The sequence below is a fragment of the Trachurus japonicus genome, chromosome 17, assembly GCF_045865225.1.
Source record: "Trachurus japonicus isolate A0001 chromosome 17, Traja_1.0".
NCBI classification, from domain to species: Eukaryota; Metazoa; Chordata; class Actinopteri; order Carangiformes; family Carangidae; genus Trachurus; species Trachurus japonicus.
This window is the reverse complement of record NC_140923.1, coordinates 35,698,555-35,724,107: the sequence shown is the minus strand read 5'-3', so window position 1 is coordinate 35,724,107 and position 25,553 is coordinate 35,698,555. Positions and strand designations below refer to the sequence as shown.

Sequence of the window (25,553 nt, the reverse complement as noted above, 5' to 3'; positions counted from 1 at the left end):
AGAGGCACAAGGGGCAAGGGGTGAGGGGATGGTCTCCACCAGCAGAGCCAACCAAACCACACCACACCATACCGTGCCATACCATGCCAGAGCTTTTATCCCAACCCTCAACTCCAGACAATCTGCCACTTAGCTAGCTTGCATTGTTTGTCTCTGGACGCAGACACAGAGTTTTCTCAATCCTTCATCCCCCAAAACGTGCTCACCATCCTGACTGACACTTAAGTCAGATTGAACCTAACTCCATCCTCAACCCCACCACCTCCCCTTTTGTCCCCCTAGACTCGGTCCACAGCCCTGCTTGGACCTGAACACAACCACTGTTTGAAGGACCGCAAGAACAGATGACAAGCGGGTGGATGGAGGGGATGAAACAAGGGATGCGGCACATCAGAGGATGCCGGTTCGTGTGAAGAAGCCGCCAGCCTCTTTTTGTGTTGAGGCGGCTGTATGTGTGGTGCTGTGTCCTGCTCATGCCCATGCCTGTGTGTGCAGAAGTCACAGGGCTTCTGATTATTCACTGGAGCAACAATTAACAGACTTTTAAAAAGCCTTCTGATCAGAGTGGTACTAGTCTGGTACTCAGCTGTATGAGATCAAGTGTGAATAAAGTGTGAAAACATAACTTGCTGCTTTCTTTTTTATGTGATCTTGAATTTAAAATATCTAACTTTCAACTACACGTGTCCCTCCAGTGAGTGTAAAAACACACACAGTTTGTCCAAACCTGTGACACCCCAAACCTCTCCACGCTCATCCCCACGACCAATCAGCACATGGCGTGCGCGTCCACCTCGCGTCCACAGTGCGCGCCGCCGTTCCTGCGGAATTCAGGAGGCTGTGGTCGGACCCCGAGAGGCTCTCACCTAGAAAATAATGAACAACAAATTTGACGCGTGAGTAATGAAAAGTTTCTGTGGAGAGTCTACCGGAGAGCGTGCTGCTCGTCGCGACTGCATATCCACCGGGGAGCGTTAGTGTTAATGAAAAGCTGTCGCGTTGCGTGTAAAAAGAGAGGTGTGTCAGATTCATTGCATGGTCCTGCATGCTCTGTGGGGCTTATAAATCCACACGACAGCCAGGTCCGCATAGACAGGTGCATATTAGACAAGTGCAAGCAACAACTGGGGGTAAACAGTGATTTATAAGCGGAAACGCGCCGTGTGGGTACGTGTAGCTTAGCTTGGCGGAAGACGCGCAGGCCCCGAGTCCTCGGTGTGGTGGTTGTTTAGAGGCCGGGGAAGGTGCGCGGAGGCTGGGCTCAGGCTAGACTCCCATGCCGCCCTCCCCGAAGCACGGAGAGATATGTGACAGCGAGTTGAAGGCGATTCATGTCCTGGGTAGTTAAAGTGAACGTGTGCACATGTGTAGTAGGCTATAAACTGCATATCTCTGCAGTTCACAGAGTAGAAAGTACATAAACTCAGTTGTTTCCCAGAGCTGGAAGTGTTGCAATAAAAAGCAATGATTGCAATGAATTGTTCCTCCAAGAGTGTGTCAGTTTTAGCTTTGATGCTATTGTTTTGTTTACTTAAATACACGTCACTATGGCACAGTTGAACAGCACAACAGCTGCTTCAAACATTATCATAATATTATATACTAATTGCATGTAATCATTTGCAGGACTTTTACCATTAGACTGCAATACTTCAATCAATGTGGTCCCACTAAACTGGCCTCACAGTGCAGTACTAGCTTGTCACAGAGGTTTATTTATTTTTATTTTGTTGATTCTGTTTCCATCAAATCCAGTCTGAAAGATGATGACAGTGGAGACCACGACCAGGACCAAGGCTCACCGAAAGACAGTGAGAAGGAAAAAATTGAAGACGAGGACAAGGAACAGAACGCTTCCAAGAAAAAGGTGAGCCTGTTGAAGAAAAAAAAAGACTCACAAGCATTTACCGTGTCTTAAATTAATTGTATGGCTCACTGATGTTTTCCTCTGTCTGCAGATGGTTGTGCCAGGGGCAGGAGAGCACCCTCTTCAATATAACTACACCTTTTGGTACTCCAGACGCACCCCGGGGAGACCGGCCAGTACTCAGAGCTACGAACAGAACATCAAACAGATTGGCAGCTTTGCCTCGGTATGTTGCTTTAGAGAGAGCATACACACAGCGGATAGGGAGGGGAACCTCTTGTAGCTTTTGTTTATCACCTTAGCCAGATGTAGCCCTAACCTACAACTGCAAGCTCATGCTGACTCATTCTCCTACTGTTACTGATGCAACCATTTCCTCTCCTTTCTTAGGTGGAGCAGTTCTGGCGTTTCTATAGTCACATGATCCGGCCAGGCGATTTGACAGGCCATAGTGACTTCCACCTTTTCAAAGAGGGTATTAAACCTATGTGGGAGGTGAGTGCAGACATTCGCTGAAAGGTTGTACACTTGGGGATGTTTCTACAAAGGTTGATTCTGAAACCCTGCGTGTGTTTTGTGCAGGATGATGCCAATAAGATGGGTGGGAAGTGGATCATCCGACTGAGGAAAGGCCTAGCATCTCGCTGCTGGGAGAACCTGATCCTGGCTATGCTGGGGGAGCAGTTCATGGTGGGAGAGGAGATCTGCGGGGCTGTGGTGTCAGTACGGTTCCAGGTAAACCCACCAACAGACACCTGTTGAATGTAATCCCGCACTACCCGCTCCAATATACTCAGACATGCTTTTCTCTCTGTTCATGCGTCTTTTCCACAGGAGGACATCATTTCCATCTGGAACAAGACGGCCAGTGACCAGGCGACCACTGCTCGCATCCGGGACACCCTGCGCAGAGTCCTCAACCTGCCTCCCAACACCATCATGGAGTACAAGACACACACAGACAGCATTAAGTATGTATGTCTCCACGATTTTATTATTTTCTTCTTTCCAACCTCTCCCTCTCTCTCACACATAAATGTTTGCATGCTCACAAAGTATAAATAGCTCTAATGTCTCACAACATAAACTGATCAGATGTATTTATTTATTTGATGAAGCCACTTGGATAAGGGGCGAAACATCTTCAAAGACAAAAAACTAAGTCCAGTTGACTTGATTCAGTTGCCTAGAGATGCCTTTGACCTGGACAAATGAGAATTTGCACAGACAGATGTATTTATAAATCATTAATGAATCATTTTTTTCCAAGCTAAAACAGGATAGATGACATCATGATTAGCATTTGTCTCTTTTTCATGACTTTTACATGAAAACAATTGTTACAATTTGACACATTGCTTTCTTTGAGAATTTTTGTTTGATAATAAAATGTTTCTTGATTAACCATTACAGCTGTTTTTCATTGTCAGATTTTGGTGTAATGTAAAAGTAAATCAGAACCCATGTATTGAACTTCCTGCTCCATGTGTTTTTTGTAGTAAATTGTTGCAGATGTGACTTTTACCATTTCTTACCATTGAAAAGGCACACGTATCTAAACACTTGGCTTTCTGTATAATGAAAGATGATGTGCTGCATCTGTCTCCATCTTATCAGAGCCTGGGAAGACTTCCATGGTCTGGTGAATGCTAGTGGCGGACGTTAGCCCCTCACACTGAAAACCTTTGCAAGGGTAAGATCTGTTGCTACATTAATTCAGAGTGAAAGACATAGTGATGTGCTTTGTGTCATGGTGATGTGACGTTGTTTGTCTTTGTTTGCGGTATGTAGGTGTGTATATGTGATGTGATGAGGGGATGACCAGTCCAGGGAAGGATTCCTCTGCGTGAGTTGGCGCTGTGATCTGAAGCCAGAGTAAAAGTCAGGAACAGAGGCAAGAAGACCATTCCTTCTGCGTGTCAAATTGGTAATGAACAGAAAAGTCTTTCAAAAGGACACTGAACCAAGACGATGAGAGAAATGTGCGTTATTTTTAATCAAACGGAGGAGAAGAAAGCCTCCCTTTTTTATGTTTCGTAATGCAAGTTGTAACATCTGTAAACTTGCTGCCAGAATGGGAGGGGGCATATGGCTGGTGTTTGGTCATTAGCTGTTAACAAAGTGTACTTGACAAATTCAAGAAAAACAACAACAAAAGCCAATCTGTTATAATGAGATATCTGATTTTATTGCTTAACATAACATCACACTTCCTGCTGTCAAAGTAAGTCCTTGTTAATCTGTTTTATCGGGACTCAAACAGGGTTGCTGGTAGATGTTATTTTATTACAGTGCTGTATTTTATCTACAATTCCTCTGGTCATTTCGAACTAGAATGATTACTATTATTGTGTGCGATATATTTGTAAATACAGTCCACTTCAAAGATCACTTAATTGAATCTGCAATGATTCTCCATCTTTGACCTGGAAGTTGAATCCCAAAGGATGAGGGCCATCCTGTGTTGAGCAGAAGGTTGTATAACCGGCATCTAAAAAATGGACTGCCAAGCTGCCTAGATCACTGTGCCTGGCCTCGAGCCCGACCCAGGTTTCCCTTCTGTCTTGTTTTGTCTTAACCCCGCCTTGAAGTAATCCAAGGGTCGGGCTCTGCTTTAATGTCCTCAGCAAAGGTGTATAGGGGTCTTGAAACACTGACCTTCACTCCTTTTCCATTTTTTAGTACGAGAAATGAAACTGGGCCCAGGTTCAGGGCCTGTGACAGTTTTTATTAATTCTTCGGGAGCATTTTTTGGAACCATTTTTAAGAAGGCGCCTATAGTTTGTTGAAAAACTGTAATGCTGGCCATGTTTGGTAGCGTGATGACGGGTGCAGGTGTGTGCGTGTGTGTCAAAATTGAAGAAACACTGTTGGATGTACACCTGATGGATTATATAGCAATAAATGTCAAATATGCATCTGCTGCTAAAGTGGTTCATTGTCACTTTCTTTTACAAACCGACATTGAAGCTGAACACAAGTTTGTTGAGGAAGGTGCTGCTACAGGAGCCATTGGTGCTCATGCTGCAGTCTCTCTGTACCCGACTGGTGTGTCTCAGCAGTTGTGGTCCACTTATGGTGAGTTGTAAATAGCTGGTAACCTTTCACTGATCAACTCATCTCAAAGAACATGTGATTCTGTGGAGAAATAAATAAAACAAGTGAGCTCACCAATGACAGGGTTAAATTATGACTGAAATTGAAATGCATTTACTGTAGGGTAATACTGAAGTGCAAGAGTTTTTAATACCACCAAATATTTACAATAAAGCACAATTCAGAGAGAATGCTGGATTGTTTTTTATGCATAACATTATCTTAATATGGTGCAATTAATTATGAAATACTATACCTGTGCATTACGGATTGCATGGTACACTTAACTGTACATAAACACAGATGAGTTCCACCAAGATCAACTACAATAGCAAAAAACTTAGAAGTGAAGTCATTTGTGATGTTAATAGTGTAACTCCAGCAGGGGCAATTGACAAACTATGTTTTACTGAAAATATTTAATTATAACTACACTACTGATGGAGCATTTAAGTGAAATATACTCACATGGTGGTTCAAGTATCATTTCCACACAATTGGATATTTTCTACTCCAATAAATGTAATGATATTGTAACAAAGCAACGTATCTCCCTGTGAGAATAACAATAGAAATTTGTGCGCTTACCAACAAGAAGGTAGCTCCCAGCAGCAGCAGTTTAATGTGTGATTCCACACTTGGTGGTACTGGAGGAGTGAAACAGATTTTGAAATGGCTCCATTAATTTCGAACATAAAGGCTCTTGCTGCCTCCCAAAATAGTGGGTTTCAGCAAATCAGGCAAAATTGAATCAGGCAAATCAAGTGCATGATGGAGTTTTAATAGTCTGAACGGTCATGGTCTACAGTTTACTTTCAGTGCAGCAGGAGAGTCTTGTCTCCTTTGTGTTGCTAAGAAACTAGACAGAGCAACTTGTGAAAAGGAACATAGAGGTGATGTTCTTGATAGAGCTATTTCAGTCAAACTGGTTTTGTTTGGGCTTCCAAAGGTGCATGGCAGAGGAAAAAAAGGCAACCACTCAATTAGGAAGTAGGAATAAAATTCACTCACCCTCCAACCCAAAATACTCATGGTCCATGTTGTTATCATCGCGGAAACCGGGCCATTTCTTCCATATCGTGCCAATTTTCTCACCAATGTTTGAGAAAATCTGGTTTATGATTAGAAGGCAAAATTATTGAATGTGATACACGTGTAGAAACACTGTTGATTTTGGGATTGCTCAAATGTTAGTACCTGAAATTGCTGGTTGGAGAAACAGCGGCATGGACAACATGAGCCCTGGATTCTGATGGTACTTTCTCCTTCTGAATTACATACCTCCAGAAGAGGAGTGAACATGCTCCACCTTGAAACACAGTCAGCACAACATACAACAGTTCAACACACTCACATGTACGGGATCGTGCAATGAGCAACCTGGCGGATGCACTGGCCAGTACTTCACTCATTGGCGCAGCCCGGCCTTGATGCTTGGTTGATCGCATTTTCAGCTGTCATGATTCTGCTGCACCAAAACCTTTGTTCGCTTGGTGTCGGAAGAGTTCAAATTGGGGCATGCTTTATTCTAGCACAACTGAGGGAATATTTATACCAAGTAGCTCTCTGGTCAGTGAAACCTCTGCCAGGTCAGTAATTGGACACAACCTCATCGAGTGTTGCTTCTGGAAAACTCTAAATTTGACACACAAAGGCACCCCAGCTACCCCTGGAGTCAAACTCAGGCCAGATGAAGAGGGAAGTATTTTGAGTTGGCTATTTGGCTACAGGGGACAGGGCGCTGCCACTGCTCCGATTAGCCAACGTTCCCATTAAAGAGGATGCTACATTCCTTCCTTCCCAGTGCAGTGCAGTTCTGTTGGTGTGCCTCTGTGCAGACAGCTGTGTTGTGCATTAACTCTCCCAGGTTTAGACTGCACCCCGGCTGTGTGGAACAGTAAAGGCTCGCAATGCTATTTACAGACAGGCCTGGGCATCTACGGTGGCTCAGGGTGGCCAGAGGCTGGGAGCGACATGGAAAAAGGCTCACATTACAAGCTGTTCAGTATGAGAATGTAAAGTGACAATTTTCTGATGGCAGGAGGTCAGTAGGATTAAAGGGTTAATTAATCGAAATGACATTTAAAAAATCCAACAGCAATACATACAGTAGGTCTTAGAGCAACCCGACTAATTTTTAATTGAGAGGAGTATGGAGAACAAATGTATAGCTTAGTCTGAATTTCTGTTAAATCGATGAGCACCACAAAAACACATCACAAATATGCCTAAAATGTAACTAAATCAGTATTTATTTAATTAAGGAAAACATCTTTACAATCTTATCTCTGTAAATAATCTTTACATGATTGAAAAGTGTGTTTAAATTGCATTCAGTTCAACTCTACTGGTGAGAGAAACACTCATGTCTTTATATAGTATAAAATAAACACCCGTAAGTGAAACATAGTGAAAAAGAGAGTAAACATGATTTCATTAAAACCAGAGAAACATTTGCATTCATTAGCAAAATGCTCTTAAAATGTCAAAAACTATTTTGGTTCATTAACTTGTAAGAAGCTTTATTGATAGTCTACGTTTTATCTTAAGATGATTATGTATTTTATCTATAAAATCTTGATCTGCAATGTAGTTGTAGTTGTGGTTGAGGCACCTTCTGCCTAAAGTGTATTTTTGAGAAATATATCTCACACCAAGAAGAATAGAAGCAGATTCAGATTGTCCTACCTCTGGCATACAGTGCCAATGAGATGTTTTTGAGGTGTGTAGACTCTCATCTCCATCAGACAGCAGCCAAAGCAGCAAGCATCCATCCTAAAAGGCCTTTCAAAATAAAAGGTCTGGTGACCCTGGCAATCGAAGCCCTTCAAAGTACAGGCCCGAGCAGGACCACAACACTGGAGACACACACATGAGCTCTCTGACGGGGGGAGACACAGAATACGCAGAAAAATATCATTATTCGTTGTTGATTCAAAATGCAGATGAGCTGAATGTCCTGAGTTAAAACACGTATACTGTGGCTGAATATGCACCAGTACCTTCCACAGCCACAAATAACTGTGGACTGCTTCCTGCTGTGGTGATGCTGTAGATCCTCCTGGGAACACACTGTGGACCTACAGTGAGGGAGCATTTTCAATTAGAGAAATCTCTGCACTGCAATAATACTCTTCTACACACAGAAACACACAAATACACAACATTTCCTTGCCTTGTAAGTCTGGCCTGGCACTAATATAAATCCGGCTGACTGTTTCCAGCACTGACATGAAGTCTCTTCCCGCCGCACCTCCAAGGTTGTGCTCCTCCATCACTGGTCTGCTCACTTTGTCCTTCTCAGGTGGCTGCATGAAGCTGTTTTGCATCTTCCTCTCAGGAGTCAGACCTGAGAGCTGCTCATCGTATTCCCAGACAGGAGATGCCCGCTCAGGTTTGGGTCCAGGTGAATTAGTCTGACTCCCACATGAAGGCTCACAGCGGTTCTGGAAAGCTCTGAAGATCATCTCGATGTGTTTTTCTCGTTCCAGACGTCCAAAGGGAAGAGGCTGGTTAGTCACGGCTGACATGGTGTAAACCTCAGAATATATGTGGATAAAGCTATCTCATAATAACCTGCAATTAAAAAAAAGAAAAATAAAGAAGATAATAGGTCAACTTAATGTTGAGTTGTGGCTTACAAAGTATTCAGTATAACAGATGTGTATGAGACCTTGGTCAGACACCACTTGTCTGGGGTTACCTACTACAGTATAATGATATGGTACAGCTAAGATGTTTGCCCCCACAGAAAAAGTGATAAATAAATAGAGAATAAAAATTGACAGATTGAAATTGTTCTACTTGTGGTGACAAAAGGGTGTTATGAATTGCAATCAATTAGGTTATAGGGGTATAAAGGTATGAAATGACATACACTGACAATAAGGTTCATTGTTTATCTAGGAAATAGTAGTTTGGTAAAGTATTTGGTGCAATGTGTCCTCTGAAAGTACACCAGAGAGGAGCATTATACTTTATTTTGAAAATTGCATACAGTATGTTTGTTGGGTTCTCAACCATTGGCTGGGAACCACTGGGCTAAAAGAATCTGTATGTTTGTTTACTTTAGAGTTCATATGTATAAACAACTTCTTCTTGAAAGTTATGCAGGAATGTCCAAGGAAATCAACTTTTCCCCCACCACACAGTGTCTCAGACAGTTCCCTGGCAGCAAAATAAACATCCTCCTCTAGAAACAAAGTGATTTCTCCGTAGCAGCCAGACCGAGCTTCTTATTTATTCACATCACACACTCAGAGTCCTACTGCACAGTTTGGTTTCTCTCTGCAGCTGCAGAGTAACAACAACACTATATACTTTTCTACAGCACCATGATGAAGCCATACTTTCTGTCAAGCACATTACAGTGACTGCTATGAAGAGAATATGTTCCTATTCAAATATCATAAATATATGACATAAAAGAACATACATATATAAAACAACCGTCTTTTGCTTACCATCTGTGCTCAGCCTCCAGACTCTGAAAATGTAACTGTGAGAAAGAAGAGACCATGAAAACACTCCTGAGTCCTGCAGGATCAGGAGAAAGGTTAAGTTGCAACCTCCTTACCACCTCTGTGTGTTTGTGTGAATATTCACGTAGTAATGTTTGGCTTAGTGTATGTGTGTCTGGAGGTCTCACTCCCACTCTCACCCCCCCACCATCCCGGCTCTGTCTTATCCCCAACTCTGTTTCCATCCCAACTAGCCGGATCTGCCTTTTGTTGGGCTAGAAAGGCACCACTCAGCCATGTAATTGAAATCCTGCTTCCAGAGGTGGGGGGCTGCACAGTGGCTCTGTGTTTTGTGGGATAGTCTTGGAGGGTGGGGCGGGTGTCAGCGATTTCAGAATGTGCCTTGAAAAAGGCATCAAACACATGATAAATACATTTCTGCAACAGTCTTTTGTGTAATAAACACCATTACAGTGGTACCTTTATTGATAAAAAGCATTCATTTGGAACACATAGCTGTGAATCACCTCAGTTTCTCATATAGAGTCTCACAGGGCAAAGATAAATAAATATTACTGATAACAGGAAGAGCTGACACCTGTTTGCATCATTATGGATCAAATGTGGATTGCACACTCGTGCAGTGGATCATTTATCACCATGAACAAGCATATTCAACTTAACCTCTGTGATAGTGCACATATCCATGTAAGCACCTCTGACACCAGAGCAGGAAATACATACAGTTGCATCTTCTCCACTCCCAGTGTGTGCCCAGTCATTAGTGGAAGGTCACTGACGGATGCTGTCAGATTTCCACCTTGGTTAAAGTGATGAAATCAGATCATCTCCACCCTGGTTCAGCCCAGGAAGTTCACTCCTGTCCCGCTCTCATATACGTCAGTGACGTTGTTTAACGGAGGGAGGTACTTCTTTGGATCTCCAAAGAAAGGTGTGGATGGAGGTTGGTTGAAGTGGCCCATGAGGAAGATCCCAATAGTGCCGATAAAAAACACCAACGCCATGACAATAAAGCAAACCCTGTCGATCACCCGGGCCACCAGAAACCACTCTTCATTTTCCTGCGTTGTGAAAATCAGTGATAAGTTGTTAGTGATATTTACACTGAGGAGGAGATGTGGAAATGTATAAATGTATAGGGCTCACATTCTGGAAGTTGTTCTGCTGTCTTGCTGTCTCAGCTATATGTTTGCAGGACGCCACGCACTGCTTCAGCTGTGGAGACACCTTTGCCAGACTGGCACCAAGCTGCTCTGCTGTGCCCCCCTCCAGCCCAGCACCTGGATCCAAAACAGACCAGATACTCATTCCTTTAAATGTGAAAACACAACTTTCATCAGAACTAACACAAATTCAAATGTATTCAAACACTTACTTAGCTTCTCTAAAACTGATTTCATCAATCCATTTCTTTCCTTGAGTCTGACAAACATGAGTTCTGACCGAGCCGTTCTCATCACATATTCCTCCGCCTTGGTGATGAGAGTCATGGAGCTGCGGCGTCGGCAGGGAACCAGGTACACGTTGTTCCTGTCTGTAGGCAGGGTTTCACCATTTCCGAGGTCTGAGATGTTGTCATTGTTTGGTGTCCAGGGTCGCATCTGCATCCTCAGCAGTCGAGGTAGGATGTTTAGGAAGATCTGAAAGCGACAGCAGGTCAAAGGTTAATCCGAGGACAAATAGACTGTGTGTTCACTCAGTAGCTGCTTAAAGGAAATTCCAGTTAAAAAAAGATGGTTTGGACCATTTGGACTAACCTTTCGAACTTTGTCTGTCATTATGTGAGTGTTTGGCGTTCTCAGGGAAACGTTGAGGACGATCACACAGTTCATCACAACCATGGTGGTCACTGACATCACAAACATTAGATACCTGCAGCCAAAGGTTTATAAATCACACCATTTCAGCACTGTCTTCACTTAGCCGTAAACTCTGAACTCCAAATTTATGAACTTACTTTCCAATAAGAGGCACTGCCTTCGAAGTCTCTGGAACCTTCTTGGCGATAAGGAGGAGGAACACAGTCTGGCCCAGAAGAGTCGCAATTGACATTGTGCACTTCTGACCGCCAGCTGCAAAAAAACAAACAAACCACAAACCAATCCAGTGAGACGAGCAAACAGCAATGGAGGTTAATTTGGTTTTATCAAAACTTCTGTCTTTACAGGTGCGCACACAATGATCTGAAAAGACCTTTGGCAGGTAGGTAGTAGACAAGCAGGCCAAGGGAGGAGAAGAGCACACAGGGAGCGATGATATTGATGATGTAGAAAAGAGGCTTTCTCTGGATGATGAGGAAAAAGACCAACTCCTGGTACTCCAGCTCATCCTGGGTGTACTGAGTGTTGATCACTTTCTTAGCAGGCCTGTGTTTGATGATCCACTCGCCATTCTCTACCAACAAAGTTTTCATTAGGGGAAAGAAAATTGGCCGATAGAGTTTTCCACGCAACCATCATTTAAACATCACAAATCAATCATCAACTCATGTGTACCTGTGAAAGCTTCTGGATCAATATCCACCCACTCCAGTGTGTTGTTGTCCTCCTGCTTGAGAACCAGCTCAATCTCATTGGCACTGTAAGTCTGAGAGCTGCACACAGGGAGAGAACATGCGGTCTGTCTCCACAACAAACACAGTTGTCTGTTCACTTTTATGAGACAGCATGGGGAGAAGGAAGCATTGGTCACCAATACAAAGGAACCTGATGAGTAAACAAAAAGGGCTGTAGCTAAGATTTATAACTGAATGAATAATAAGATTTATAACTGACTGAATAAATAAAACTTTCAATTCAATGTTTGTTTGTTTTTGTTGTTTTTCCCTTTAATTTGCTAATTTAACTGCTCTATGAAAAAACAGTAATTGCATTATATTCAGTTTAAAAGCCTTTTCTGTACTGCAGTATTATTACAATGAGAGCAGTAGTATAAGATATATTACCATATCCATAACTCTACACTATTCTATTTCACATTGTATTATATTCTTTGTCATTTTACAACAAAGCCTTTTTTACTGTGATTTCTACTTTGTTTAAAATATATATATATTATTATGTTACAATTTGATTCTATTATCATATAGCATTGCCATTGTTACTGCATTGTGTGTGGGTAGGGCACACACTGTATGTTATTTTGTAATGTGTATACAGTATTAAAGGGATAGTTCAACATTTTGGCAAATTGGCCCATTGCCATAATTGCTATAGTCATAGCAGTAGGTTCATTACCTTTAATTGTAGGTGTAAGCTATTTTCAGTACGGCGGAGCGCAGCAGCTGGCTGCTCAGAGCCACGCTATGGAGGCTAAGGGAATTTCTTGGTTTCCCTCATTAAACTCATCAAATTCAACATCCCAAAACTCCACAGCGCTTTTGTAGACAAGTTGTGACCTGCACAACCACCACGCTATGAGATAATGACGGAACGATACGAAACGGAGCCGTTTTCGAGGTAAATACAGGGTAAATACGGAGACTGCTTGCTGAAAAACTGTCCCTGAACGCAACGCGCATCAGCGGTTTTGTATGAATTTACCTCGAAAACGGCTCCGTTTCGTATCGTTCCGTCATTATCTCATAGCGTGGTGGTTGTGCAGCTCACAACTTGTCTACAAAAGCGCTGTGGAATTTTGGGATTTTGTATTTGATGAGTTTAATGAGGGAAACCAAGAAATTCCCTTAGCCTCCATAGCGTAGCTCTGAGCAGCCTGCTGCTGCGCTCCGCTGTACTAAAAATAGCTTACACCTACAATTAAAGGTAACGAACCTACTGCTATGACTATAGCAATTATGGCAATGGGCCAATTTGCCAAAATGTTGAACTATCCCTTTAAGCTTTGTAATTGAATCTCTCTAATTTAATATCTACCCCTATTTTTGTTTTTATAGAATTAAATCAAAGACTTCTTTTTCTGTTAGTTTTGTCTGATCTTTTTGATGTGCTGTTGTAAAACTTAAGCTCTCAGCTGACATTAAAATGATACGCGAGAGACAAAAGAAGGCAGTAACAGTCGTGTGTTGTTTTTTGTAATGAGATTGTTCATGCACTGCTCACAGGCCGAAACACCAAGACCCCAAAAAATCATATCTGTACTTACCGAAAGACCATTGTGCAGTTCTGCCAATCAAAGGGAAAGTAGTTGACAGTGATGGTGCAAGCGCTGCGGTAGATGGCAGGAGGCAGCCAGTACACACAGCCATTAGGAGACACCAGTGCATTGCAATAAAGTGCAACCTCGAACTGACCATCCACACTGCAGAGCAGAGACGTGAAAGACACTTAAGTTTGCTAAATGATTCAGTCAAATCAAGCACATTCTTGGTCCTTTTAAACATGTCATTATGGGAAAGTTTATTCACTTGTTCTCCAGTATGATGTCTGGCAGCCATATGCTCTTGGAGGGGACACGTAGCTCAGAGGTGATGTTCCCATACAGAGCCAACCTGGGGGGCTGATCCCATCTGAGCCTGTAGTCACACCATTGCTACATAAAGAAATACTGTCAGACTTTTCTTCTCACTTTTCAGCATCATTGCAAAGTAGATAAACACAAACTCAGCAGGCGAGTTGAGTGTGTGGTTACCATTTCTATCCAGACGCTGGTCGTCAGGGCCTCCTCTTTTTCATTCTGGGGAGAGATAGTTGAAGAAGATATAATGTTAACTCAGAGACCTGTGCAGCCACTGGCACTAATCAAATACACTTGAACAAACTTCACCCACAAGGGAGATGAGGTTGGTGAGCGTCATCTTGATGTCAACCCGAGTGATGTCCCCACTCTTCTCCATGGGTCGAACGTTCTTGTTGTAGCCCTTCATCAACTCCTTGAAAAGCTCCCCCTCCAGGTTAACGGCAGATGCTGCAGATAAACCACAGATTAAAAGACAAAAACAAGTGATAAAATACTGACTTAAATTAAAGATCTACTCTAATTAATAAATTGATAATTTACATATCAAGTTCAGATTTCTCCTGTCTAGTCTGAGCTGTGTATCTGGTTCAAGAGTAACTTCCTAAATTAAAAGAAATAACGCTGCTGATGTCATAGTGATGTAAGCGGGGTTACTTTGGCTCAGACTTTCTCTTGTTATCGGAAAGTATCAATTAGAAAAATGAGGTTTGATAGAGAATGCAGGATCTACTATTTTAGAGCTGGACTCATACAAAGGGACTAAAAGTTAGGATGTCTTGCCCCCTGGTTCAATTAAAAAAAAAAAAAAAGTGTATAAATACTTTCTACGCAGCAAAAACACCTGATGGTCCTTCAGGTATAATGAGTGAGAAACAGGTATCAGCATTAAGTCCACTGTAATTCATGCCTCAATCAACAAATTGCACAGGAGAACAACAAATTACAAAGTACTGTGCATAAGAGTAAAGTAGCCTGCTTTGCCGACTACGGTACTGTATGTATACATGCCCTGCTGTTAGTACTGTACAGTTCAAAGACAACATATGAGACAAAAATAGATCTTTGTTTTACCATCATTAATAAAAAGAAGCTGTCGTATTTAGTGAACAATGCTGTTGGGTTTACTTACTCACAACTTTTTGGATGCAGAGATATACATTTTGTTTGAATGTAAGAACAGAAACATAATCATTATAGGAAAAGTACTATGGTACATATACAAGTGTCATTTAAACAATTTGCCTGTTTAACATAATTTTATTACTACAGTTATGGGTGAGCCAAAGTTGGGTGTAACTTCCTGTACCTTTAAGTAATGTATGTTATACTTCAGTCCTGACAGCAGCTGTCATTACATTCCCATTACTGCACTGTATATTGTGTTTGTACTGTCTCCATACCATCTAACCATGGTCAGTCACCTCAATCTGTAAAACTGGACTTCACAGATTCACACCACACCATGCAGATTCCCAAGACTCTTTCTACTAAATGTAGTGGCAGGCTGATTAGCCAGCTTTCCTACCTGTGGCAGAAATCATAAACACCCTCATGAAGAGTGACAACGAGATCCGAGGTCCAGAATCCATCAGTGTATGTGTTTATGCTGCGCTGTCTGAGACAAAGCTGTGATCGCTAATCTGATTCGCACGGCCTCTCTTGATAGAGTTTCTGGCACTCAGCCTGTGTCAGTCTATGTGCGTGTGTATGTGTGTGTGCTTCCCAGCAGAATAGGGGCTGATGGGAGGGTTGAGGTTTAGAGGAATGGTTGGAGCTTTGTGGGGGAGTTGATGATTGTTAGGGTTAAATCCAAGAGTGTATTTCCAGTATGGCATAGCCAGCTGTCCTAACACGTACTCACGCACACACACGCACAGAGTCTGAGCATTGTACTCAGTACATGGCTGCCCTCCAGTGTTAAGGTGGTCCACCAGAACAGACTCTTTGAGGGAAAATTTAGCACAGCAGTGATCTATAATAAGTTGGTTAACAGCTTTTCCCATCAAAAGCCAAGGTCAGCTGTGTTCTCCACAATAAAAGGGATTACAGGCAGAAAGATTAGATGATAAACAGAAGGAGACCGCAGCAGCGTAGTGGGTGTCTGCGAGCCAGAAAGTAAAAAAAGCCTTACAGTGGACAAGAGAACAGGTGATAAGTCTCATCCATTTACAGCACACTGTCTGTGACGACCGACCAGACCCTGTGGAGGTTGCTGACACATTTGTGGACTGTCATTACTGTGTGTGTGTGTGTGTGTGTGAGAGAGAGAGAGAGAGAGAGAGAGAGAGAGAGAGAGAGAGAGAGAGAGAGAGAGAGAGAGTCACAAAAATACTACTCGTTCCTCCCATGATACAGCACACTTCCCACACACAGAGGCAGGAGTTGATGTGTTGCAACAGAGGTATGTGTATAGTATGTGTGTGTACTCAGCTGTTACATTTATGTCCTTCTTTCAGGACTTGAGCTGAAAGTGCACCTGGTAGTCTACCTACCAGATATAAACTGTAAATTGTGTGAATTGAGTGTGTTACTTTGGTTTATTCTGGCTCATTGAGACAATCATAACCAAACACAAGCTGAGATTTGAGATTTAGGAACCACACTGAGGTGGCAAAAAAGGGCTTGTTTACAAGTCAAAGGTGTCACTTCCTCAAGTGACAGTTGGCTGCACTTACAATGTTCCCGCTCATGACAGACAATAGGATACTTAAAGGTCAGTTTAGTTCTGGGTCTAGTTACAATTCCTCATCCTGGAAATGAGGAGAGAAAACAGGGAGTTACTGGTCTCCAGCACAGCAGCTGCTGTGTTGATAGGAAAGCTTTTAGCCTTAAAGGGGGAGAGGACTGAGGTCAATCTCAGGTCATAAGAGGAACCAATCAGCATGAAACACCTCTCAAGAGAGCACATTAGGGTCTGGAGCAAAAATACTGCAGAATTAGCAGCATTAGTGTTGGCTAATTTGATTATCTTAAATAAATCATAAATTTAATGTGGAATTGCACAACCACAACATTCAACACCACATACCATAGCATTAACAATTTTATTTATATATAGATATATATTTTTTTTTTTTACAAAAATACAAAGGCTTTTCTCTATACAAATAAATATGGTAGGAATAAAGATAACATGAACAATATATACAGTCTGAGTGCATCACAAGAGGCTCAACCTTTGCAAAAAGACATTTACAATATGAATAACTTATCATTTTGTACAGATTCATAAGTTAGACAAGGCTACGTCTCCAACCACATACAAAAAAAAAAACCTGTGGCGTGATGGGCGATCAATAGTTGGGTCGATACATTCATGGTTGCGTTTTCATTTAGAGTAAATGTCAGTCTCTCAGACGGGGAAAACAAAATAATGCTTGTCACAGGAGACGTCAGAAGTAAAGTTTGTGTGTCTGTGCGTTTTTTTGTGCATCTCTCTGTCCCATAACAGGTGTTTTATGGTGCTTTTTCAAACAGGTCTCTCTGAGAGTCTTTGTGCCGTTATCTTTCATTTTTCAAGTTATCTCACTTGCTGTTATGATGGAGTTAAGTCTTGAGTGCCTCCAGTGCCAAAGCGATGATCCTTGGTACACTGCGGTAGAATGACTCATTCTCCAGGCCGACAAGACTGTAAAAGGTCAAAGGTCGTCCTCCCACTAGCGCTCTGACCCGGGCCTGGTAAAGACCTCTGTCATTCTTGGAACTCAGATCAACTAACACCTGCAGAAAAGGGAAAAGAACCAATCAGGGTTAGGGTTACTGAAAAGTTATACAATAATGCACTTGTTTCTCTCCTCCAGTTCACATTTACTCCTCCCAACTTCTCCAATTTACCTCTTGGAAAGTCATGCGCAGATTCTTGTTTGGGATGTTTAGGACCCAGCTGTAGGAGTCTCTGACTTGGCTGACTTGCTGTGAGGATTCTCTCACTCCAGGACAAACTACACGAAAAACAAAGTATTTTTTAATTTGAGAATAAACATTTAACACAGTACAATTATATACAATGTAAAGCTTTTTAATTAAGGTTTTGTAATAGCTGGGTGAGGGACATACTTTTCCCACTGGTTCCAGGTGTCTGTCTCTTGCGAAGAAGGCTCCTGTATTTTCTCTGAAGAGTTAGTGACTTGACAGAATGTGCAGTTTGTCTGGGGTCAGCCGTCATCTCTGTGTGGTCACCCTGAGCGACAGTCTGGACGATCGCTGTTGACTGAACTGGAAGCAGTAATGCTGAAGAACTTAATTCTGTTCTGTCCTCAGTCTCAGCAAAAGTAAAATCCTCAGATGTGGCGCTCCACGTTACATCAGTAGAAGCGTCTCTGTTGGATGAGGTTTCACTTTGTGAAGCATCGTTTGCCATAATCCCATCTTCTGTCCTTAACTTTTGAATTTCATTCATCAAGGCTGTTAGAAATGACCAAGGCTCCTGGGATTCCACAGAAGAGGAGGAGGAGGAGGAGGAGGAGGAGGACAGACCAGTGTGGACTGGTTTTCCAGTGGAAGACGTAGGAAAGGGTGCCGTGTTGGAAGACTCTCTCTGCAGGTAGCTTGTGTCCAGGTGCAGGATGGGAGGAGCTGCTCTGGAGTCCAGTTTGGAGCGCAGAGCTGAGATAACAGATTGGTATTCTCCCTCCAGCTGATGCACCGAGGAGTCCTCTGTCTGGAGATGACACATAAAAAAAACAGTCAGATATTAAGCTTGAAATAAAGTCCCTTTGATGTTGAAAAGCTGATAGAAATTGCCATTAGCTTTTGACAGTTTTCAATGAGCTCAAACTGTGATGTGAATATCTTAACGACTGGATGAGATGTAAAGCAATTCAGCAGCATCCATATTTTGAGTTTTTAGGAATCAGTTTACCTGTTGGAAAATATTGTGCTCCTGTCTTGAGGACGTGTCAGTGTGTTGTTTGTCCAGGTCCTCTGCCATGTTCTTCAAGTATTTCTCCCAATCATCTACGAAAGGGCCCACCTCTTTGAATAAGGCAGGAGCAAGTGGAGAAGGACTCTGCTCCTCAGGCACCACAGCTCCACCTAGCTGTTCTGCAAGTAATGAGAGATCCATTACAACAATGATCATCAAAACAACTTCCTAATATACCTGAGAGGGAAAGTTGTACTAATCAGTGTTCAAGTTTTATATACATTTCCATAAAGACAAGCTGTCATTTATGTACCTTCAATCTGTGTAAGACATTGACTCAGCCCCAAGTCCCTCCGCTCCCTGGTGTGAGCAAAAGCTGTGCTGTAGATGTGCTCCACCAGCTGAGGCAGAGTCTGGGTGAAGAAGGTCAGGTCAACCTTGTCTCTGATGTAGTCTTCAGCTCTCTGGAGTAAGTCCAACAAGGTCTGCAGAAATGAACGCATCTCTGGAGAGAGAGAAAAAAGAACATCAAAAATCTCTTAAAGGAAGATCATGCATACTTAAAGTAGTTTCTGTTCTATTCCTTTTTTTACTTACGACATTTCTTGAAGCGGGTGAGGCATTTGTCCTCTGCCACTTGGCTGCAAGCGCTGGCAGACTGACCAGGAGGGCATGTCAGGGTGTAGAAGCGACAGAGGGAGCTGAATTCTGACCTTTGTTCCTCCTCTGTCATTTCTGTTGTCTTTAAAAGCTCTGGACATGTTGGCTCCCGGCTCCCAAATGACTCTGAAAAGATGAGCATTTGTCATGTTATTGTGGATGCTTTAGTGTAATATTCAGACTTAGACATATGATCTTAGCAAAGTATTGTTTCATGGTTGGTTGGTGAAACTCACTTTGTATCTCAGCTTGAATCCAGTCAGAGAAAGCAGAAACCCTTGTGTAGACCCCAGGCTTGCCCTTCTCTCCACAGCCATCTCCCCAGGAAGTGATGCCGTGGAGCTGAAACCGACCTGACATTCGGTCTTGGTAGATCAGAGGACCTCCAGAATCTCCCTAAAAATGACAGAAAAAAAGAGGTTATTTTTTTCACAGAATCTTTAAAATTTGGGATGTTGCTGAGACATAAATGATGGTATCTGAAGTCAATTCCTGAAAAGTAATGTTGCTCTGCTCACCTGACAGGAGTCAATGCCTCCAGACAGATAGCCAGCACACAGCATGGTGTTGGTTACCAGCTCTTTGCCAAGAGCACTCTTACAGGTGCTCTGAGGCAGCAGGGGAACTTTGGCCTCCATCACCACATCAGCAGATGGGCCATCTGCCCATGTAAAAACACAGAAATAAATCACATTATATGTTGGCAACTGTAAGGTATGAATACAACAAGAAACATTTGACATTTCTGTTAAAAAGCTGATCCATAAATAGATCTAAAATGAAAATCCATGTAATTTATCCTGTACTCACCTTCATAGAGGGAGCCCCAGCCTGCCACTAGACATGGGCTGCCAGTAGGGGGCTCCATGCCAGAGGGGAGACATACAGGGGTGACGTGCTCAGACAGGACCACTGGTGATGTCAGCTCCACCAAAGCTATATCATTGTTAAATGTCTTTGGGTTGAACTGCAGAAGGAGGAGAGAGTTTGATTATTGGTTGATTCATTGATCAATTGACTTAAAGACTGACTGTTTGGATATCTGTTTGGCTGACAGCTGGTTACCTTAGGATGAGGGACGATGCGGTTCACTTTGAGCACTTGTTCATCAGGATCGGTCTTGGAGATGTCAAACTCCCCCACAACAGCTGTCCAGTAGCTCTCACTGCGGCTGCTGCAGAGGCCAGAGAGAGGAGTGATGGGGGTTAAAGAAAAAGGCCTATAGAAAAAAATTAAGGATTTCATTATAGCTGCAGGTCACAGTGATGCATGCATACTTACCCAGCAAAACAATGCGCTGCAGTGACCACCCAGGAGCTGTCCACCAGCACCCCTCCGCACATCAGGCCACCATCCAGCTGCAGGTTGACCAGCCAGGGCCAGCTGCCCGGAGGAGCAGGGGAGCCGCCCACAATCCTGGAGCGAGGCTGAGTGATATTTTGTACTGTGGCCGACCTCTGACCACAGACTGCTGCTGGGACAGAGGGACACGTATGGTCAAGAAATGCAAGCAATTATTTTGTTCGTGCACAAATATTGAAAATTGAAGTCGTGTATGTATGTCTGAAAGTATGAATCATCCTTTGTGATGCGTCTCCTCACCCTGTGCATGTGTCTGTGTGGCAGGTTCCAGGTTCTGCATTGTGTTCAGGAGGCTGCACTGGAGGACGCGGGCGCTGCAGCTCTCACCCATGATCCTGATGCAGCTCTCCTTGTCCAGTTCACCAGGTGGGCAGCGGTGCTGGTAGTATGCACAAGCCTGGCTCAGAGCCCAACTCCGCTCTGCTTCATCCTGCAGCTTCTGGGCCTTACTGATGATGTCACAGCTGGGCTCTGATAAAGCATTGGCAGGAGATGCTGTTGAACAAAAAGAGGAGAGCTGGGATGAGAAGTGCACCAAGAAAAGGTCTTATCACTGGACTATCTGAATAAAAGACGCTCAAGAATGACAAGTAAGTAATGCCGTGCTTACAGCAGAAGCCGGAGAGTTGTCCACAGTCCTGAAACAGACAGGGAACACAGCCACGGCAGCCAGCCTCAGCCCGACTTCTCTCTGATGTTGCCCGCTCAAGAGCTGACAGGGCACTAGTCATAGCTGCCTCTAGAACCACTGTGCCACGATCAGACAGTGCTGTAGGGGAGGACAGAGAGAAGAAAGAAAAGAAAAAAGTGAGACAAACTAGGGAAGAAGAAATCTGCAGAGAAGGAAGATGGAGAAGGAAATGGCAGTGCACAGTTGGGCCAGACTTACAGGAAAATCTGTATGTTGGCTGATTGCAGTACACAAATGGCAAAGGTAAGTTTGAAGTAATGTCTCCACCAGGTAGTTATTTAAATGATTTGTAATATTGGTGTTAGGCTCTAGGACGTGCTACACAGATACCACTTATCAGAGTGGCTGTGTGACAGGAGTTTCACATAAAGACTGACTGGCAGGCTGATATAAAATTCTGATATCATGTTGTGACGTAAATTTTTTGTGACTGATACAGTATAATACAACAATAATGACAAATAAAAGTAAACAAAGTAACACAATTGTTGTAAACTAACATGTATTTTTTACTAATTCAGCATCCACAAAGCACAAACTTATTGGAAAATAAAATGAGAATTGTCTTTGCTTCCTCTATCTACTCTTTAGTCATAATTTTACATTTTAAAATGTCCACAATCTCCGCTTCGTGAATGTCTGCAGATATTTGTTTTGGTATTTTAGCCATTTAAAAATATGATTGAAAATGGGCTGAGCAATTAATTTATCTGACACTATCGCTATTGATGAATACAAAAGCAGAGCTTTGTTGAAATCTGACAAGATAACAATTTTAATGAAAAACGTGGCAACAGGCTACTAGTAAAGGACATCTAGGTCATTACATTGAAGAGTGTCTTTAGCTGTGGGAACACTATGTGTGTTTGTGAGCATCATCGTGTACTGGTGCAGCTTTCTGGTATGTGTGTGAGTAGCCCCCTTTTTCTCATGCTGCTCTTTGAGCTCATTGGCAGCGTGTTAGGGAAGCTAGCTCACGCTCAGCGCGCTGGTGAGGCTTCTACAGAGACACTTCAATCGGGCCGCTGACCATGCAGCCCCCCTCTGTGCCGCGCCACATCACAGGATAGGCCACTAACAACAATAATGCTGATTGAAGACTTAATTAGAAGGCCAGGGCTGAGGGGGCAGAGGCTGGCGGGCAGGAACAGGCCCTAGGGGCACGGGCTGGCAGCCCTGGGGCGGCCGGGACCCCGAGTCCCTTGTTCTAAACACTCCAAACACACACTGCCATCACCAGCCGCTTGTATGAAGGCTCTGCTGTACTCAGCACTTCAACCAGAGGAGGCCAGAGGTCCCTCATCACTGTGCTCTATCTACTGCAGCATCTTACGTTACTGTGCAGCAGATTTCTGTGAAGTGATACTGATGATGAAGTTTACTTTACTGCTCCGAATAATGTCTATAAAGTCCTGTGCTGAAATGCAGTGGCTCTAATAATGAGTTCTGGCACAATATAGTGTGTTGTGCTGCTACAGGCTGATCACCTGCGGCTCTTTTAGCTAACTGAACTGAGACTACAGTAGTAGGATCACCAGATGTTTGAGATATTAACACGTGTGGAGCATCACAGCAACCAGTGTTAGTTTGCAGGGTTTCAGTTAATGAAGATGAACATTTGCCAACAAGTTTAGTGCAGTTTTAATAAAGCTACTGTATATTTCCCGCAAGTAATTTCACAATGGTTAGCTCCATCTTATGGGACATTAATACTCGTTCTACACACGCTTAGAAGAGATTTCATACCTATAATCACTGACAGTTTCTGCTGTGGCTACTATTAAGACAAATCACCACGACATGACCAAGAAGCAATGAAAAACCACTTTAAGTTCAGAAAAACGTACCTTTAAGTGCACTCTGGGGCATCCTGTAGACCTCTCTACCTGCCGGGGCTCCCAGCAAGCAGCCCAGCCCCATAAACAGCAGTGATATCAGCAGCAGCATGGTGTCAGAGCATCAGACCTCCACTGGACAATGACAACAAGCAGACACGCAGGAGACACGCGGGACAACTGAAGAGGATGCAGGGGTGCTGGAGATGAAGCTATCCCGCTGTTTCCAGGTCCTTATTGTCTGGTGGCTCTCTGCAATCTCTGTCTCCCTCCTCCTGTCTCTCTGGGCTCTCTTCCACACTGTGGTGCAGGGCATCTGTCTGTAAGTTTACTTAGAGGAACAATAGGTGCCTGGAGTGGTCCCTGGTATATATAGAGTCCCCAGGGGAACACCAGTAGGAGGGAGGGGGGAGAGGATAGGGAAGAGTGAGTGAGAGGGAGGGAGGAGGGAGAAATGCTCCCATGGCCAATACACAAACAGATGAATTCATTAAGACTGTGACAGCAAATCGGGTGCAACTTGCCAAGGCTGGACATTACAAAGCGGTTTGGTTGTATGAAAGGAGACAGAGGGAGGGAGAGAGAGAGAGATACAGATAGGGAGGGGGGAAGAGGGGAAGGCGGAGTGATTGGCTGGGAAGCAGGGAAGGGGGTGTTGTTTGAATTAATTAATGTGAGAGGAAGAGGGAGAAAGTTATGCAGATAAGGATATGGGCTGATGTGACACTGTGGTGGAGGAATGTACAGCGAGAGAGACGCAAACGAGCGTCAGAACCCAGGAGTCAAAGCGTGAGCGGGGCGAGCAGGAGATGGAGGGCGGTTGAGTGACAGAGTGTGAGAGAGCAGGAGAGAGGGAGAGGGAAGTGTCTGCCATTCTGCATGCCCCTCAAAGAGGGCATTGTCCTCGGCGTCCCTCTGAGGATGCCCACATCAAAGCCGTCCCCCGGGCATCACTTGGTCGCCGCTTCCATTGATCACTTACAGTCTTTTATCCCCCCCATTAAAATATTGTCAGTTCACATCACTTTTGTCTTTCTCTGCTGAACTCTGCTTTTGTTACATAAAGATACATTAAAAGAGTGCTTACGAACACAATGTATTTTTCAAGTCCGGAGGAAATTCTTTGAAAACATAAAGATTTGTTTTTGTTTTTGTTGTTTTCGTATCCACATGTAATGTCAGCATGTTGGATATTTATTGTTATTGGCAGCTGCTGAAACAAACGTAAAACCAACATACTGACTTTCAGGCAAAATCTTTAACTTTCTGTGTCTGAGCCATGGCATCTTAACGTTTTCAAGAGTGGTTCTTTAATATATACAGTTCAAATAAAAACATATAAGATTATTATAAGAACATTATAAGAGCTACAGCTAACTAAAAATATCAACATGAATGTATAAACAACTAGGCTACTACCATTTGTTTTAATAATGGTGAATATACTTCAAAAGTTTTTTCACCAATCAAACTTTTCATTTGAGAAGAAATGGAGAGTAAAGTAAAGTGTAATATTGTACAGTGACAGTGCACCTTTAAGCATACCAACATAACACAATATATAAAAGAGATACATTTACAATACTGTATGCACTGTGCATGTGACTCTTAAGAGTAAGAAAGGACAGCAACATAAAAACGTTAATAATTTATCAACACATTTCTAATGAAATTCAGTGCATATCACTGTTATATTAAACCTGAAATAAAAATGTCTGGGCAAAGTGAATCTGCCATAAAACTGATACAGTATAAACAAAATGTTATTCAAATGTCATTCACTAACAACAGACAGGGGCATGGTCAAAGTCTACATGGACACAGAAGGAAATCTGTGCCGACCAGTTACCCAAAGGAGGAGCACAAATTGGAGTCAACTTTGAGCCAACTAACTGGCTGAACGATAAAAAGAGCGGCAGCCGAATCTAGCAGGGCATTATCAAAGAGAGCCGTTCACAAACCAGGGCTGACAGCGGAGTTCACACTGACAACAACATACAGTATGTGTCTGAGAGTGTGTGTGACTGTGTGTTTATGTATCAGGCAAAGTCTGTGCAGCCAAGTCTTGTGAATTCAAATGCTTTGATGGTGGAAACACTTCAAACAATTGCATGTGCATGTTCAAGGATGAAGAACAAAACAAGGGACATAATAAATATGATTAGAGGACAGATTATGACTTAGAGAAGTTAAAAAAGTTGAGTTTGTTTCTTTTTTTAAGCCTTGCATTCAGACATTTGTTAGTGTGTATATATTTTGTTACGTGCACAGTGCCCCA

General features: G+C 43.0%; 4 protein-coding genes across 6 annotated transcripts; 1 reads left to right on the top strand and 3 right to left on the bottom strand.

The window, feature by feature from the left end:
• Nucleotides 1-806: 806 nt before the first annotated feature.
• On the top strand, nucleotides 807-4,797 carry eif4e2 (eukaryotic translation initiation factor 4E family member 2). Of its 2 annotated transcripts, none has more exons than XM_085805696.1 (8): nucleotides 807-896; nucleotides 1,756-1,867; nucleotides 1,959-2,093; nucleotides 2,258-2,362; nucleotides 2,450-2,602; nucleotides 2,702-2,838; nucleotides 3,485-3,560; nucleotides 3,659-4,797. In XM_085805696.1, the coding sequence occupies exons 1-7, from the start codon at nucleotides 877-879 to the stop codon at nucleotides 3,531-3,533; spliced, it is 711 nt and encodes a 236-aa protein (XP_085661822.1). In that variant the 5' UTR covers nucleotides 807-876; the 3' UTR covers nucleotides 3,534-3,560; nucleotides 3,659-4,797. The 2 variants fall into 2 exon arrangements, with proteins under 2 accessions (XP_085661822.1, XP_085661823.1); XM_085805697.1 differs by having other exon boundaries at nucleotides 2,702-2,842.
• Nucleotides 3,659-9,905, bottom strand: LOC146971255 (phospholipid scramblase family member 5). Its single transcript, XM_085805698.1, has 8 exons — nucleotides 9,427-9,905; nucleotides 8,139-8,502; nucleotides 7,966-8,043; nucleotides 7,652-7,844; nucleotides 6,161-6,272; nucleotides 5,975-6,074; nucleotides 5,552-5,610; nucleotides 3,659-5,005 (listed from the first exon to the last, which is right to left on the bottom strand). The coding sequence occupies exons 1-8, from the start codon at nucleotides 9,427-9,429 to the stop codon at nucleotides 4,979-4,981; spliced, it is 936 nt and encodes a 311-aa protein (XP_085661824.1). The 5' UTR covers nucleotides 9,430-9,905; the 3' UTR covers nucleotides 3,659-4,978.
• Nucleotides 9,906-10,013: 108 nt separating this feature from the next.
• Nucleotides 10,014-16,054, bottom strand: chrng (cholinergic receptor, nicotinic, gamma). 2 transcript variants are annotated; one of them, XM_085805695.1, is made up of 12 exons: nucleotides 15,995-16,054; nucleotides 14,174-14,310; nucleotides 14,035-14,079; nucleotides 13,811-13,935; nucleotides 13,549-13,704; nucleotides 11,940-12,037; nucleotides 11,638-11,838; nucleotides 11,402-11,516; nucleotides 11,202-11,316; nucleotides 10,820-11,084; nucleotides 10,591-10,724; nucleotides 10,014-10,505 (listed from the first exon to the last, which is right to left on the bottom strand). In XM_085805695.1, exons 1-12 carry the CDS (start codon nucleotides 16,023-16,025, stop codon nucleotides 10,284-10,286), a joined length of 1,644 nt encoding a protein of 547 aa, XP_085661821.1. In that variant the 5' UTR covers nucleotides 16,026-16,054; the 3' UTR covers nucleotides 10,014-10,283. The 2 variants fall into 2 exon arrangements, with proteins under 2 accessions (XP_085661821.1, XP_085661820.1); XM_085805694.1 differs by lacking the exon at nucleotides 15,995-16,054 and adding an exon at nucleotides 15,389-15,612.
• An 874-nt stretch (nucleotides 16,055-16,928) lies between these two features.
• On the bottom strand, nucleotides 16,929-23,615 carry prss56 (serine protease 56). Its single transcript, XM_085805677.1, has 14 exons — nucleotides 23,288-23,615; nucleotides 21,360-21,518; nucleotides 20,990-21,244; nucleotides 20,669-20,858; nucleotides 20,453-20,561; nucleotides 20,198-20,354; nucleotides 19,906-20,048; nucleotides 19,624-19,783; nucleotides 19,325-19,513; nucleotides 19,041-19,232; nucleotides 18,725-18,906; nucleotides 17,920-18,523; nucleotides 17,698-17,804; nucleotides 16,929-17,583 (listed from the first exon to the last, which is right to left on the bottom strand). The coding sequence occupies exons 1-14, from the start codon at nucleotides 23,385-23,387 to the stop codon at nucleotides 17,410-17,412; spliced, it is 2,721 nt and encodes a 906-aa protein (XP_085661803.1). The 5' UTR covers nucleotides 23,388-23,615; the 3' UTR covers nucleotides 16,929-17,409.
• Nucleotides 23,616-25,553: the final 1,938 nt, after the last annotated feature.

What these genes read in the sequence shown, in the direction of transcription:
- prss56 (XM_085805677.1), bottom strand. Translation starts at nt 23,387, where the DNA reads ATGCTGCTGCTGATATCACTGCTGTTTATGGGGCTGGGCTGCTTGCTG. An exon ending in GCCCCAGAGTGCACTTAAAG is followed by an intron (nt 21,519 to 23,287) that starts GTACGTTTTTCT and finishes CCTCCCCTACAG; the next exon opens with CACTGTCTGATCGTGGCACA. An exon ending in CACCCGCTTCAAGAAATGTC is followed by an intron (nt 19,233 to 19,324) that starts GTAAGTAAAAAA and finishes CTCTCTCTCCAG; the next exon opens with AGATGCGTTCATTTCTGCAG.
- LOC146971255 (XM_085805698.1), bottom strand. An exon ending in ATTGGCACTGTATGCCAGAG is followed by an intron (nt 6,273 to 7,651) that starts GTAGGACAATCT and finishes CTGTGTTTCAAG; the next exon opens with GTGGAGCATGTTCACTCCTC. An exon ending in TGAGTATTTTGGGTTGGAGG is followed by an intron (nt 5,611 to 5,974) that starts GTGAGTGAATTT and finishes TCACTCCTCCAG; the next exon opens with TACCACCAAGTGTGGAATCA.
- chrng (XM_085805694.1), bottom strand. Translation starts at nt 15,452, where the DNA reads ATGGATTCTGGACCTCGGATCTCGTTGTCACTCTTCATGAGGGTGTTT. An exon ending in GACATCATACTGGAGAACAA is followed by an intron (nt 13,705 to 13,810) that starts GTGAATAAACTT and finishes TCTGCTCTGCAG; the next exon opens with TGTGGATGGTCAGTTCGAGG. An exon ending in GCAGTGCCTCTTATTGGAAA is followed by an intron (nt 11,317 to 11,401) that starts GTAAGTTCATAA and finishes CTTTGGCTGCAG; the next exon opens with GTATCTAATGTTTGTGATGT.
- eif4e2 (XM_085805696.1), top strand. Translation starts at nt 877, where the DNA reads ATGAACAACAAATTTGACGC. An exon ending in GTATTAAACCTATGTGGGAG is followed by an intron (nt 2,363 to 2,449) that starts GTGAGTGCAGAC and finishes TGTTTTGTGCAG; the next exon opens with GATGATGCCAATAAGATGGG. An exon ending in TGGTGTCAGTACGGTTCCAG is followed by an intron (nt 2,603 to 2,701) that starts GTAAACCCACCA and finishes TCTTTTCCACAG; the next exon opens with GAGGACATCATTTCCATCTG.